Below are 13,552 nucleotides of genomic sequence, written 5' to 3'. Positions count from 1 at the left end.
TTTAGTAGTTTCTTTGTTGAAAGCAAATACAAAACAATTGCATCTATATATATAACAACATTGTGACAAATAATTCAAGACTGATTGCTGACTGTTGTATTTCGTCATTAATTTAACAATGAAATTTCAGCTGCTTTCGACAAGGTTGTTCAAATTTTGATAATTTTAGAGGCCGTATTCCCAACAAAGCAACGGATTAACAATCAACTATTTAAACGATGTTTATATTAGTAGGCTCCACGAACTATAGATCAAACAAATATTTCACGTAATTTAGGGATATGTAAACTCAACAGTGATATGTGAGGCCACACTCAATCAGTATCTAAAATGTCCTTTCTTTGAAAAGGGGTGGCAAGAAAGCAGTTTGCCCCAAGATTTAATTTATGACAGGCGAAACAATTATATACTAGCGAGCGTTTTTATTTTGGAAATTCAAAAACAAAAATTCTTCCGACGATAGAGGTATCAATTGGGTGTGGCATGAAACTAAAATATTTAAATATCTAGAACCACGTCATCAACATAGTTTTTATTTTATGAAGCTAGGTAGAAGTATGCATGTCCATAGTATTTTCACAAAGTGAAAAGGCTACGTTTGAAAACATTTTAATTGATTATTCTATATTGCACAGTTTACACAGAAGTAGTGGCTGACAGTATGTCTATTTCAGTAAAATGTAAGTAAAGCAACATATGTGCGAAATAAAAGCAACAGTGGTGTACCGATGTTCGAAAGTCATAAATCGATTGAAAGAAAAAAATTCGGGTAGCAAACTAAAATTCTGGGACACACCAAATATAAGAGGAAAACAACGGAACAACAGAGACAATAAAGTGTAACCCAAAAAAAAAACCAAAGACAATGCAACACACACAGAAACGAATAATGAGATAACAACATTTATTTGACTGGCTTGGTACAGCTAGGACATATTTTTTTTAAATGGTGGGTTGAACATTATGTGTGTTATTATAAGAAATTGATAATAAACTGCTTAAACAAACCGTTCGAAATAATTATATGCAAAGATCGAACATTAGTTTACCAGCGAGAAAAGTCTCGATGAACAAAATAAATCATTTAAAATTCGTCGGCAAAGACTTGTTCTAAATATTTTCATATACATTTGTTCTATCATTTTTTAATCTTTTTTGAAATATGAATAACTTTGCTCAACATTTTCGAATCTTATTCTCGATCGAAGCGAACCATTTTGGGTTACAATGATCCTTTTTTTTCGTTTTTTTTTATAGTAAATTGGAAAAGGTATTGGTAGCGATTAACAAACAAGATAACATCTACAGTTACATCAATTGAATATAAATAGACTTAAAATAACAGAATGCCTGGTCATTCTTGCCGAGATACCTAATGCATTGAATATCATACAGTTTTTCGTCAATTGTCTACCTGTTAGTAACAAATGGATTTTTAAATAGCCCATGGTTTATAGAGATTTTTTAAAACAACTTGGTCAATGTGTAATCTAAATATTTTTCATGACAGAAGGACAACCTATTTCTTTTAATCTGTCGAAATTACATGTTTACATGTACCTTAAAGGAGCACTAGCTACGAGACATATGAATAACCATATATATTGATTTTCTTAGCTCAATCAGTTATGAAATGCAAATAGTGAAATAATAATAATTCCTTTTTAGTAGCCAATAAGATTCAATTTTGTCAAAATAAGCAAAAAAAATCAATTATGAGTTATAAATGAAAGTAAATAATTCGACGTCATTTAATTTGTATGCATTTGAACTATAATTTAACCCCATAGCCTGAGATGGATAATACGTGAATTGTATGTGTAAAGTTATTTAAAGGAAGAGAATGTCAACATTGAAAGTGAAACAAAGGTAAATCACTTGATTGACTGATTTGATCCACAAATTAACATTGTAATACAGGTAAAAACGATGATAAACATTTATTTTTTATCTGTAATATGAAATTAAATAGACCTAGAATAATTCAACAGCACGTGTTTGCTCAATCTATTTATATCTATATGTATGTTTACATCGCTTATGTGATCATCGGATGACTATAAAGGTCAACTCGATAAATAATTAGATTAGACTAAACTCAAATACACACGAAATGAAACTAAGTATTTTCGTGTCTGTGCCTTGTTTATTGTTTTGTTTAGACTTTTAATAGTTTTGATAAAAGTTTTAAGTTATAAATCAAATACGAGAATTTGATTAGAATCGGTGAATATGAATTTGACAGCTAGTGCTCCTTTAATATCATAAATATGCAACACTTCCTAATTAAACACGCAGAAACGAATGTGTAGTTATCCCTGAGCATGCTGAGACTAATAAAATAATAAACTCTGAAATGTAAAATTGAAAGTAAATATAAACGAACGAAATTAATAGTATTTCGATAGATTTTGTTTTGACATTTTTTTAAGAAATGACCCCCATACATGTACATTGGAAACAGGTAGAATCAAGTTGTTTCAGCCACGATAGGGTCGAGGCTATATATAGTTCTGTCAAACGTAGTTCTGTTATCATCTGTGTCTCTCTACTAGTCGATAGCCAACATACATTTTACATCAACTGTTGTTTGAAATAAAAACGCGTTATAGCAATATACGGCGGTGCTTTGTAACCCATGTATTTTTTAAAGAGGTGGGGACAATTATTTTACACTTTTGTTAAAATCTATTATTTCTTTGACAAACATGACTGGTTTACCAAGTTACAATTTAAATTGTTGTTTTTGAAATATGAATGCCCTATAGTAATATATGGCGGTGTTTTATAACCACTCCCATTTTTTCTTTTTTCTTTTTTTTTAGAGTTGGAGACACTTGTTTTACAATTTTGTAAGATTCTACAAATGCTTCTTGGACAAACATGACATGTTTACCTGGTTGCATACCAAACATTGTGTGTTGACACATGTAATTATGTACACAGTCAATTAAATGATGTTAATCAAATACAATGATATCTTTTTTCAGTTGACCCAGCGAATCTTACATGTCATTCCAGTTGTTTAAACCCAATCCAGCTCGATGCAGTAACATATTGTCACAAACCCTGTGATACGAGTATCGATGTTACATCAAAAGTTCGACAATTAAGAGAAGACTTAACGATTAATCGGAAAAATACAACTTGTAAGAAGTAGTTTTAATAGAATACAATTAAATTAGTTTTGACGAAAATAGTTAATTATATTTCAATGAAAGTTAGAGTCAAATGGCAATATCAAAATTCCAAACACAACAAAAAAATACCAGGAGTGATACTCCTGCCTTGCTAAATAATGATTACGTAAACCTGGTTTTAGACCCATTTTGTTTTTACCTCTAACTTGTATGACAGCAAAGTATTTCTTTTCATTATATTTTACTGAGTCAACTAGTAATTCTATCTTCTTTTTTTCTACACAAAAACAGCTTGAACTTATACTTTTCTATTTTCAGCATATAGAAGAACTTTACGTAGTGTTTATGAAGATAGAACGTCCGCAAAGACAATGGGATTGACAGGCGCTACATTTCTCGTCTCAGTTGTTTGCGTGTTTATATATTTTGACTGCGTAAGATTTCAAACTAGAAGGTCTAATAAAAAAAGAACATCTACAAAGAACAACTTATAATAGATTTATATAGTAATCAGTTGACGCAAATTATAACAATAGGCTTCTTCAAAGATTATACCATGTGTACATTTTACTTTTTTTTCTCCATTAATAAAAAAAAGAAGCACAGCTAATTTAAATTTCAATGGTTTGATAGATATGTATACTTTATATCATACATGTGTACTTATACTTTAAAGTAGGGATGTCACCTCGGTGAATAATTTATATTCGAATACTCGCTGGTATTTAATAGAACGATACCTGAGTATTCCTTACCAGTATATTCTTATTACGGACACACCAACAACGCGTATTTTATATTCTAAGGTTTGTTTTTTAACAGCCGATAACCATTTACATAGTTAGGTATCTTGTACTATAAATTACACACCATCATTAATAATGGTATTTGGTAGTTGTTAATAAAATACAACGATTTTTCAGAGGATTTTCAAACGTTGTTGTACTAAAAACATAATAGATCAACTATGCTTCTTCTGGTATCTTTCGCCCCTCTTTAAGGTGTAATACCACCAAATCATGGTACGTCACATCCGGTTGTAGGTCTAAAAAATATTCCCTTGAATTTAACAGCTGTAGAAAATTAACCCTGCATTTCAATGCACTTAATTTTTTCTGAGTAATAGACATGTCTGTTTGGTGTCTGAAAGCATCATTCCTTTTTGATTTGATGGTCTTATAAAATATTTTTGGAAAGTTAGGCTACATAGTTACCAAAGCAGGTAACCAGTAAATAACAGGGTAAAAAATGTGTTGGTTACTTCCGGTGATGGTTACTTTCTTATATGCAATGAAATGTAGTGTGTTATTTTCACTGTAGCACTGGAAAGAATTAAACTTTATACATGCAAATTATTTCTTTGGTTGAAATAAGGTAAATACTGTACATTTTTTTAAAAGTGTCAATTTAACAAAGACAAATAAGGGGAAATAAATGGTGGTATTACAACTTTACATCTTATCTTATTACCTCAAGTGGGATGATACCTGTGCTAGTGAACTTTTAGTCCCTGAGGGTATACCCAGCATTATTATCCAGTACTATGGCAGCGTCATTAACAAACACGTTCTGTGTTATAAATATTTGCTGTTACAAAACTTTTGAAATTATTTAGCATAATGAAATATATTTGTCGGCTACCAATATCTTATCCCTTGCCCGACATAAAATGTGATAAACAAATAAAGAAGTCTGTCTACAGTTGGTCGAATGTTGGTGGTCTTATAGAAAGAGTGTTAGTTATTTTTATCTTTATCAATTTTTTTTTTTGTTATGTCATTTATTTTGCATTTATTGTATACAGTACACATGTACTAGTCCTCTGCCTTTATTATGTCTGTGTCAACAATAAAGAGTGTATATATTTGTCTAATTTTAATGATAAAGTACACACAAGTACGATCCATGTGAACATATGTGTTCTATGAATTAACTTATTCATAAAGGTTAGCAATTTGACTGTTTCAAGGTCTTTGAAAACTGCTTTTATCGGTTTGTATATTGGTTTTTGTCAACATCTTACACTGAGTACGTGATGCTGTGTATTTACTTACACATCTGCCCCGGCCCTACATAATGTCATTGTGTAACGTTGTGCTTTTCATCGACTGCTTTTTTCGTCTTTTCTCTTATTCTGTTGAAATATCAGAAATGAGAATTGAAATTGTGAATATTCCAAAGAGGCAACAATCCGACCAAAATGCAGACAATATTCCAGTGACAAAAATGAAAAAAAGTGAAATGGTCGCAACACTTAACTCTGAAACAAATAAATAAACCAAAATGAACCCTGCAATAACTGTCAAAATCTAGAAAATAGTATAAAGTAAAATCACAAAAATACTGAACTCAGAGGAAAATCAATTTGGAAAGTCCATAATCACATGGCAAAATCAAATAACAAAACGCATTAAAAACGAATGGACAAGAACTGTCATATTCCTGACTTGGTACACACATTTTCAAATGTAGAAAATGGTGGATTAAACCTGGTTCTATAGCGCTAACCCTCTCACTTTAATAACAGTCTCATCAAATTCCGCTACATTTACATGATGCGTTAAATAAACAGTCACAATTAATAAAATAGTCAAAATGTGGGTACATCAGTCATCATCGTATAACAATTTTAAATTGAACAATTTAACAGGACACAAAAACATCTACTATCAACGAACACATGGATTGATTTGAGTGTCTGACGTCAGAAAAATTATATACGTCAAATAAATTTGTCGTTCAATGTGCATACAAACAAGTATATTAGTAATTCAGTCAAGAAAATATAATTGTATTATTTTACATTTACGTCTCTGGAGAGGGATAGCAGATGGACGCTGGTAAACATGTGGACTTCATTTATTTGCACCTGGCCTAAGTGAGGATACTGATTTTAGTGATTTGTTTAATATGTGTAAATCGTACCTTGTTTTTATATATATCATACCGTTTGTTTACTGTTTGTGTGGTTTAACACTAGTGATTTTGATGATCGGTGTGAATCAAGGCTCTGTACTGAAGGCTATATACTTTGACATATAATCGTTGACTTTGACTAAACAGTGGCTTTGACGGAGAGTTGGCCCGATGACACTCATGCCACATCTTCATATATCTGTTTAGTTCGACATTTATTTTTTATAACCGTTTAAAACCAGAACATGTAATCTAGTTGATGTAATAGGTTGCTGTCAAATTATCTTTTATTTCGTTTGTTTTCCAAAGTAAACATGAAAGGCGTTTGGTTTGCATGCATAAATTGTATATAATTTTGTTATATCAGACCCTTTTTATAATTAAATGGAAAAGTTTTCTCGCGTTCGAAAACCATGCAATAAACTGTATAGTTTCTGTTTTGTGTCTAGTACATCGATAAATCATTGACAATCGTATTACATGCAATAATAGTCTTCCGATTTGAAAATAAGTAAATTAGAACCTTGTCTTTGAAATTCGACCCGTATCAAACTTTTTCGTCGTATGGGAAATCTTAACTCTTAATATGTATGCGTATTTTTATTGATTGTTTTATGTAAGGTGTTTGCCATATGCATGTCTGCTTGTGTAATTTAATTTTGTAAATGTTATTTTTTTAAAGAACGTTTAGTTTTTTTGTATTTTGAGGTCGACTTGTGTTTGATTAGAAAAATGTGTCCCTTATGTATTGTACCATTTTCTCAAGATGTTGGTTTAATTGGTACTTTTGTCATGATATGGAAATTATTATGCAGAATTGTTTCTAATAGTTTTTATATTTGTATCTTGAAAACTTCTACCAGAATAAGGGTTATCAAACTTTATCATTATAATTTTTTTTTACCATCGATGATAAAATACCTATATATAGTTAACACATTCCTTGACATTTGGTATTTTCAAATTGAATAGGAAAACAAAACTATATAAAACAATTAGTAAATATTAAATACAAACACAATTTGAGTATTTAAATTTGTCAAAGTAAATTATAAATGGAAGATGCTTTCCTTATCATGCTAATGAACAGTGGTATATTTATGTTGTCTTTATTGTAATGCGGCGTGTTTAAGTTCTAATTTGATATCAACGTTATTCTTATCTGCATCGATATTCTCTACAACTTTACTTTGTTTATTGCATCGACATTCTTCACAACTTTACTTTGTTTAATGCATTGACATTCTTCACAATTTTACTTTGTTTATTGCATCGACATTCTTCAAAACTTTACTCTGTTTATTGCATCGACATTTTTCACAACTTAACTTGGTTTATTGCATCGACATTCTTCACAACTTTACTTTGTTTAATGCATCGACATTCTTCACAATTTTACTTTGTTTATTGCATCGACATTCTTCACAACTTAACTTTGTATATTGCATCGACATTCTTCACAACTTTACTTTGTTTAATGCATCGACATTCTTCATAACTTTACTTTGTCTAATGCATCGACATACTTCACAACTTTACTTTGTTTTATATTGCATCGACATTCTTCACAAATTTACTTTATTACGTCGATATTCTCCGCAACTTTACTTTGTTTATTGCATCGACTTTCTTCACAACTTTACTTTGTTTAATGCATCGACATTCTTCACAACTTTACTTTGTTTAATGCATCGACATACTTCACAACTTTCCTTTGTTTTATATTGCATCGACATTCTTCACAAATTTACTTTATTACGTCGAAATTCTCCGCAACTTTACTTTTTTTATTGCATCGACATTCTTCAAAACTTTACTTTGTTTATTGCATCCATATTCTCTTCATCATTACTATACAACATTTCTTCGCACACATGGCGATCTGTATGAAATCTAATCGAAAGTACAGCTGCTGATTTGAAATTTGTATGTCTTACGTTTTCCTTCAGAGAGGAGAGGCCGATATGTATTAGGATTATTTTAAGAGCACAGGTTTATATGTAAATGATTTTTTTTCTCTTATCGCCATTGAATCCACACGAATATGTCAATATCAATGATGCCCACTGACTAGGTAATATGAAGATAATGTTTTTCTATCAACGATATTTACGTATTTGTTATTATAAAACTGTACTGGTTTTTTCCATGATTTTGTATGCTATTATCTTTCCTGTTCTCTTTCCCTCTCAGTCTTTAGTCATCTTTCTTATTTAAGTTAAAGCACGGCTTCTGCCTTAACGTGGCCAGGCAATATGATATATCATAGTTGCTAAGCTTTAACATAAATATCAGTTATTACCCTGTGAAAGTAAGGCTGGTATCGTTCTTGTATAATATATTTGCCTCCTCGTATTAATCGATTGGTACAAATATTCTGCATATTCTGACCTTGATGTTAAAGGTACTAGTTGAAATGAAACATTGATATAGAAAAAAGTTGTCTTATACGGTTCCTAAATACTACTTATTCAGCTGATAATATTTGCATGCATCTTCATATGATGGAGGGGCAGTAACGATAGGAGTTCTATTACTGATGTTGTATTCAGGAGAGTCTCGATGTTCTACATGCGTGTTATCACCGGAAGTGGAAGTAAAAATTTCTTCCGTTGGTATGGTTACTGAATCATACAATGGCGGTGCTAACGGGTCTAATGCTGTTCTTTCTGGTTCTATTATCTGACTGTCTAACATATTCTGTGTTTCGTTAGGTTCATAAGATCTCCTTCTATATAAATCATTTTGAGGCATATGGCTGTGCATGTTAATTTCTGAAGTGAAAGATATATTTATCAATATTTAAAATCTGGAAGTAAATTGAACAAATTGATCATGTAATGTTAAGCTGGTAGATATACTGTATCTATTAAGAAAGAGATGCACCATGAGGAGATGATACACCAATCGCATTTCAAAGAAATAAAGTTGCATAACTCCTCAATGTCAGAAATAAATATAAACTTTTAAAAAAAACCAATGGGGTTATTTAATTGATATAAACTAGTCACCAAAGTTTCATAAAAAAAAAACTGCTCAAAGCATCGAAAAAAAAACAAAACGTTTTTATGATCAAAATCACATATCTCGGAAACAGAAAATATAAAATTTATAAAATCAAAAGGGAGCTTAATAATTACTTCAATAGATATAAACAATCCACATAAGTTTCACAAAAATACTAAAAGTTATTTGAGTTATTGTCCGAAAATGTGGTTATCTCCTTTTTTTTAATTAATTAAACCACACATTAAGCTATTTGAGTTATTGTGCGAAAACTGGTTTATATCACTTTTTTAACAAATAAAACACCATAACTCGGAAACATAAAATCTAAAATATATCAAAAAAAAAAAGGAAAGGGAGCTCAAGTTAATAGATATTAACAATTTAACAAAGCTTATTGCAAATTAATTTATGACTTTTCAAGTTTTCGTCAGACGTTTTGGGCGACCGACAGACGGACAAAAAAAAAACATAAAACGTCTGACAAATAGGTGCATAAAAATCATTGCGAAGAAAATATCGATAATTTTATATAAATATATTATAAGCATCTAAACGTTATACAAATTGTTGACATCTGTTTGACGCCAAGGATGACTTGGTTATAAAAACAAATGGTCATACCAGTGTTCAGCCGACAGGCAGTAAAAAAGAAAGATACATTTGGCAGAGAAAGCTGTATAATTTCCCAAAACGTACGGTCATAATGGGGACGTTTAATATCACTGTCACGTGTAGAGTGCGTGCCATGCTCTCTAACGGTAAAGAATCATTGCAACAATTTGTTTTAGAATGGGGTCCGAAGGTGACCTGTTGTAAGTAAAATAAAAATCCTATCAATTATATTCTAATGTCCGCCCAGATCATGTAAATCAAAATTTGCCATGTTTAACAAACGACAATTGATCAAGCAATGAATTAAGTTTGTATGCGTGCTTCAAAAGCAGGGATGGCACTCACTTTAACTAACACATTGCTAAATTTAATGTTATCTTAACAACCTTTAAAATCACAATATTTTTTTTTTCATTTTGAATACTCTTTTCAATTTGATTATGTGTATCTAATAACAAAGAAAATGTGAGCAAAAATGTTAGACCGAAGGACGGAGCGAGCATATATAACAATGTATAAAAACAGCATGATCAATCCAACAGACTCAGTAATTAGTAATTTATAATAGACATATCCAAAATAACAAAAATATCGAACAAGGAAATTTTAAAACGACAAGTCCCTTATTAAATGGGGAAAAAAAACATTAACATCATACAAAATTATTTACTAAAATAATCACTAGTGTTTTGTACAATGGTGTTTGTCTGTTTGATTGTTAGTCTTTTTTTCCGTGGTTTTATAGGTCTCTCTTCGACTTATGAATTTTGATTGTGTCCCTTTTGTACATGTGTAACTTCCGCCTCTTTTTCAACTTCTCTGAAAAAAATAGTCATACCTTGTCTTAAGTAAGGTTCCTCCCGTCTTGTAGATTTGGAAGTGCAAAGATTCTTACAACACGTGCAACAAATAGTCAGTCCAACTATACCCCCAACTGTACAGAGTATAATTATCGGAAATCTACTGTGGTCATCACTGTCAGATGATGAGGAAACATCATTGTCAACAACATCAGTATTTGAACTCCATGATGACCACTGGTATGACTGTGTAGTAGTAGAATATCCTGTAAGTTAATGCGATCTTATAAAATTAAGTAAGAGGGAAGAAGACTTGACGAGGTTTGCTACTCATGTAATGATATTTTGTCAGATTTTCGGAATCCTCTTGTTTTATCCATCAAAGTGCTTCTAAAATGTGTGTTCATTAATCCCATTTTTCTCTTCATATTTTCATTCCATAAACCTTAAAAAAGGCCATTTTTGATAAACTTATTAAATTCTATTTTTTTCACAGTTTTAAAGAAAAATACAGGCCAATGTTAAAGGAATGGAAAATCCAGAGAAAAGTGTTTCCCGCCAAATTTTCAATGTTCTTTACGTCATAAACAAGCACACTGACACATATTATTTTCCAGCTGTTTTGGTTTCTCTAATTAGTTCCACCTTTTTATAACAGTCATTTAAAATCCTGGTTATTTTGAAACTGAGTAGGAAACCTCCTTAATATAGACAACACACACCATACTGAACATTAAATTGTGTGATTGTTGTTGTTGCTGTTGTTTTTTAAATGAGGGGGACCAAGACTTTTTTCATCTTATATATAGCGTGTAGATATGGTCTTATTCCTAATGTTCAATTGATATAAAATATGGGGATGTGATATGATTGCAAATGAGACAATTATTTACTTAAGCACAAAGGAAAATGATGTTAGCAACTACATTGAGCAAAATCTAAAACCATATAAAAGAACCAGAATAAATAAATCTGGAAAATTTCAGAAATAATACCTATTGTACGTACCTCTAAAGCTGCTAGTTTTCACTACAATTTTATCCAGCACTATGAGTGTAGCGTACCACAACATAGGATTTTAATGAAAATTCAACATTTGGTTTATATAATAATACTTATAATTTTAGATTTGTTAACATTTTAAGGTCAGTACAACAGTTATCCTACTTGCAAAAGTAGGTAATGCCTCATTCGTCTCCACTCGGCCAATTCCGTACCCTCATTGAGGGTACGGAATTGGCCGAGTGGAGACGAGTCATCTAAGGATAGAATGGGAGTAACGGATTCTACCAAAGTTTGCCGAATGGTAATGCCTCTGACTTTAATCAAAATAAACAGTCAATCACTCAAAACACATGCATGATACAGTAGGATATCTATGAAGTTTGAGGCAGAACATATGTTTTACTCGCGTCTCACATACTCACATAAGGCCGCACTTATTATTTATTCATTTATTTTCCCCCTGATATTTTCCTACTTTTAGCCAGTTTAAATTTAAATATAATTACATTGTTGGTGAAGAAATGCAACAGTCAGTGCACGAAAATTAATGCTAGTGCTGCATCTAATATTTGTAAAAATCTAGATTACAGTGTAGCCAATCAGAATTACATTTTATAATGAAACATACATTTAATGTCATTATTCGTATTTGATTCTTCATTCTTTGATCTGTCTTCTGTTTTATGGCTTAGAAAATTTACATCATACTTACCTTATGAAAGGCCATATTTCCACAAAGGAACTTATTTCATTTCGTGTGTGTGCATTAAGTTGAAGTGCATGCAACTACTACTTAAATTTCGTACTGACAAAAAAAATATTAACATAATTACATACTATTTTAGAAGTCTCTTTTCATGATTAATTTTAATTTATAAAAAAAAAACATAAAAAAAATAATTTTTGAATTGATAAATTATTTGTTAAATAAAATAAACATTTGTTTATGACTTGTGACATTACTATATGGCCTTAAAGTTGTGGATCGACATAACTGTGATATTTTGTTTAGGGAGACTATTTGTATTTCAACTGCACATCTATCTGATGCCATAACGCAATCCCATCCAGAATCCACACCAAATGTAAATTTTACTGTTTTTCCTTTTACATTCCATGGAAGACACCACGTCCAGTGAAGTCCACTGTTTAGGGTCTACAATTCAATATAATCTTCATGAAGACAATCACGAGTATATATATGTAATAACAGAATGAAAATTAATAAACTAAAGTAAAAAGTTTTCCTGTTTGAATGGTTTAACACTAGTATTTTTTATTGCCCTTTATAGACTCACTGCTGTTCGGTGTGAGCCAAGGCTCTGTGTTGAAGACCGTACCTTGACCTATAACGGTTTACTTTGATAAATTGTGACTTGGATGGAGGGTTGTCTCATTGACACTCATTCCACATCTTCCGATATCTATAGAGGAGTGCTTTGAAAGCATCTGGGACAAATGAATGTATTAAAAACATAAATATTAAGAGAATTTAAATTACTTTAAATTATCGCTGGCATCTTTGAAAATCTTCTGTGTGAGTTTATATATATGAGGGTCTGGGCGGGGGTCTTAATATCTGTATTCATAAAAAGAAAGAAACATAGCCATCTTTTTATGTATCGTAATATTCAAATGAAAATTAATTTTTTAATATATATTTCTGTTTTTTTGGTTGGAGTTTTGTGTTTGTTTTGTTTTTTGTTTTTAGGGGGGCGGGTCAGAGACTTTTTCAATGGAGTTCAAGTTATTCCTTAGCATTACTTGTCATAACAAAATATCTGAATATGTCTTTGATCTATGTGCATTTGTAGCTAACATTCATATCACTTGCATTGTTTAAGAAGTATAAAATATGATACAGAACTTATATTACAGTTAATTTGACTGATAAGATGGTATTTTATTTCCCAAACCGGCTATACAAATTGGAGGAGTCTTATTTAAGGTACAAAAGGACACTAAACTGAAAGGGATATTTAAACTCATATGTCTGGGATTAAACTATAAATATCATGGCTAAAAGCTGGACAATGACCAAAGACAAACAACAGTATAAAATGTATACAA

At 31.0% G+C, this 13,552-nt stretch overlaps 1 protein-coding gene across 1 annotated transcript; it reads right to left on the bottom strand.

Moving 5' to 3' along the window:
* Positions 1 to 6,999: 6,999 nt before the first annotated feature.
* Positions 7,000 to 12,633, bottom strand: LOC134683052 (uncharacterized). The gene is made up of 3 exons (XM_063542094.1): positions 12,446 to 12,633; positions 10,516 to 10,743; positions 7,000 to 8,830 (listed from the first exon to the last, which is right to left on the bottom strand). Exons 1-3 carry the CDS (start codon positions 12,534 to 12,536, stop codon positions 8,520 to 8,522), a joined length of 630 nt encoding a protein of 209 aa, XP_063398164.1. The 5' UTR covers positions 12,537 to 12,633; the 3' UTR covers positions 7,000 to 8,519.
* Positions 12,634 to 13,552: the final 919 nt, after the last annotated feature.

The sequence above is a fragment of the Mytilus trossulus genome, chromosome 9 (assembly GCF_036588685.1).
Source record: "Mytilus trossulus isolate FHL-02 chromosome 9, PNRI_Mtr1.1.1.hap1, whole genome shotgun sequence".
Lineage (NCBI taxonomy): Eukaryota > Metazoa > Mollusca > Bivalvia > Mytilida > Mytilidae > Mytilus > Mytilus trossulus.
Note: the sequence above shows the minus strand (reverse complement) of the source record. Positions and strands in the feature narration are given on the sequence as shown.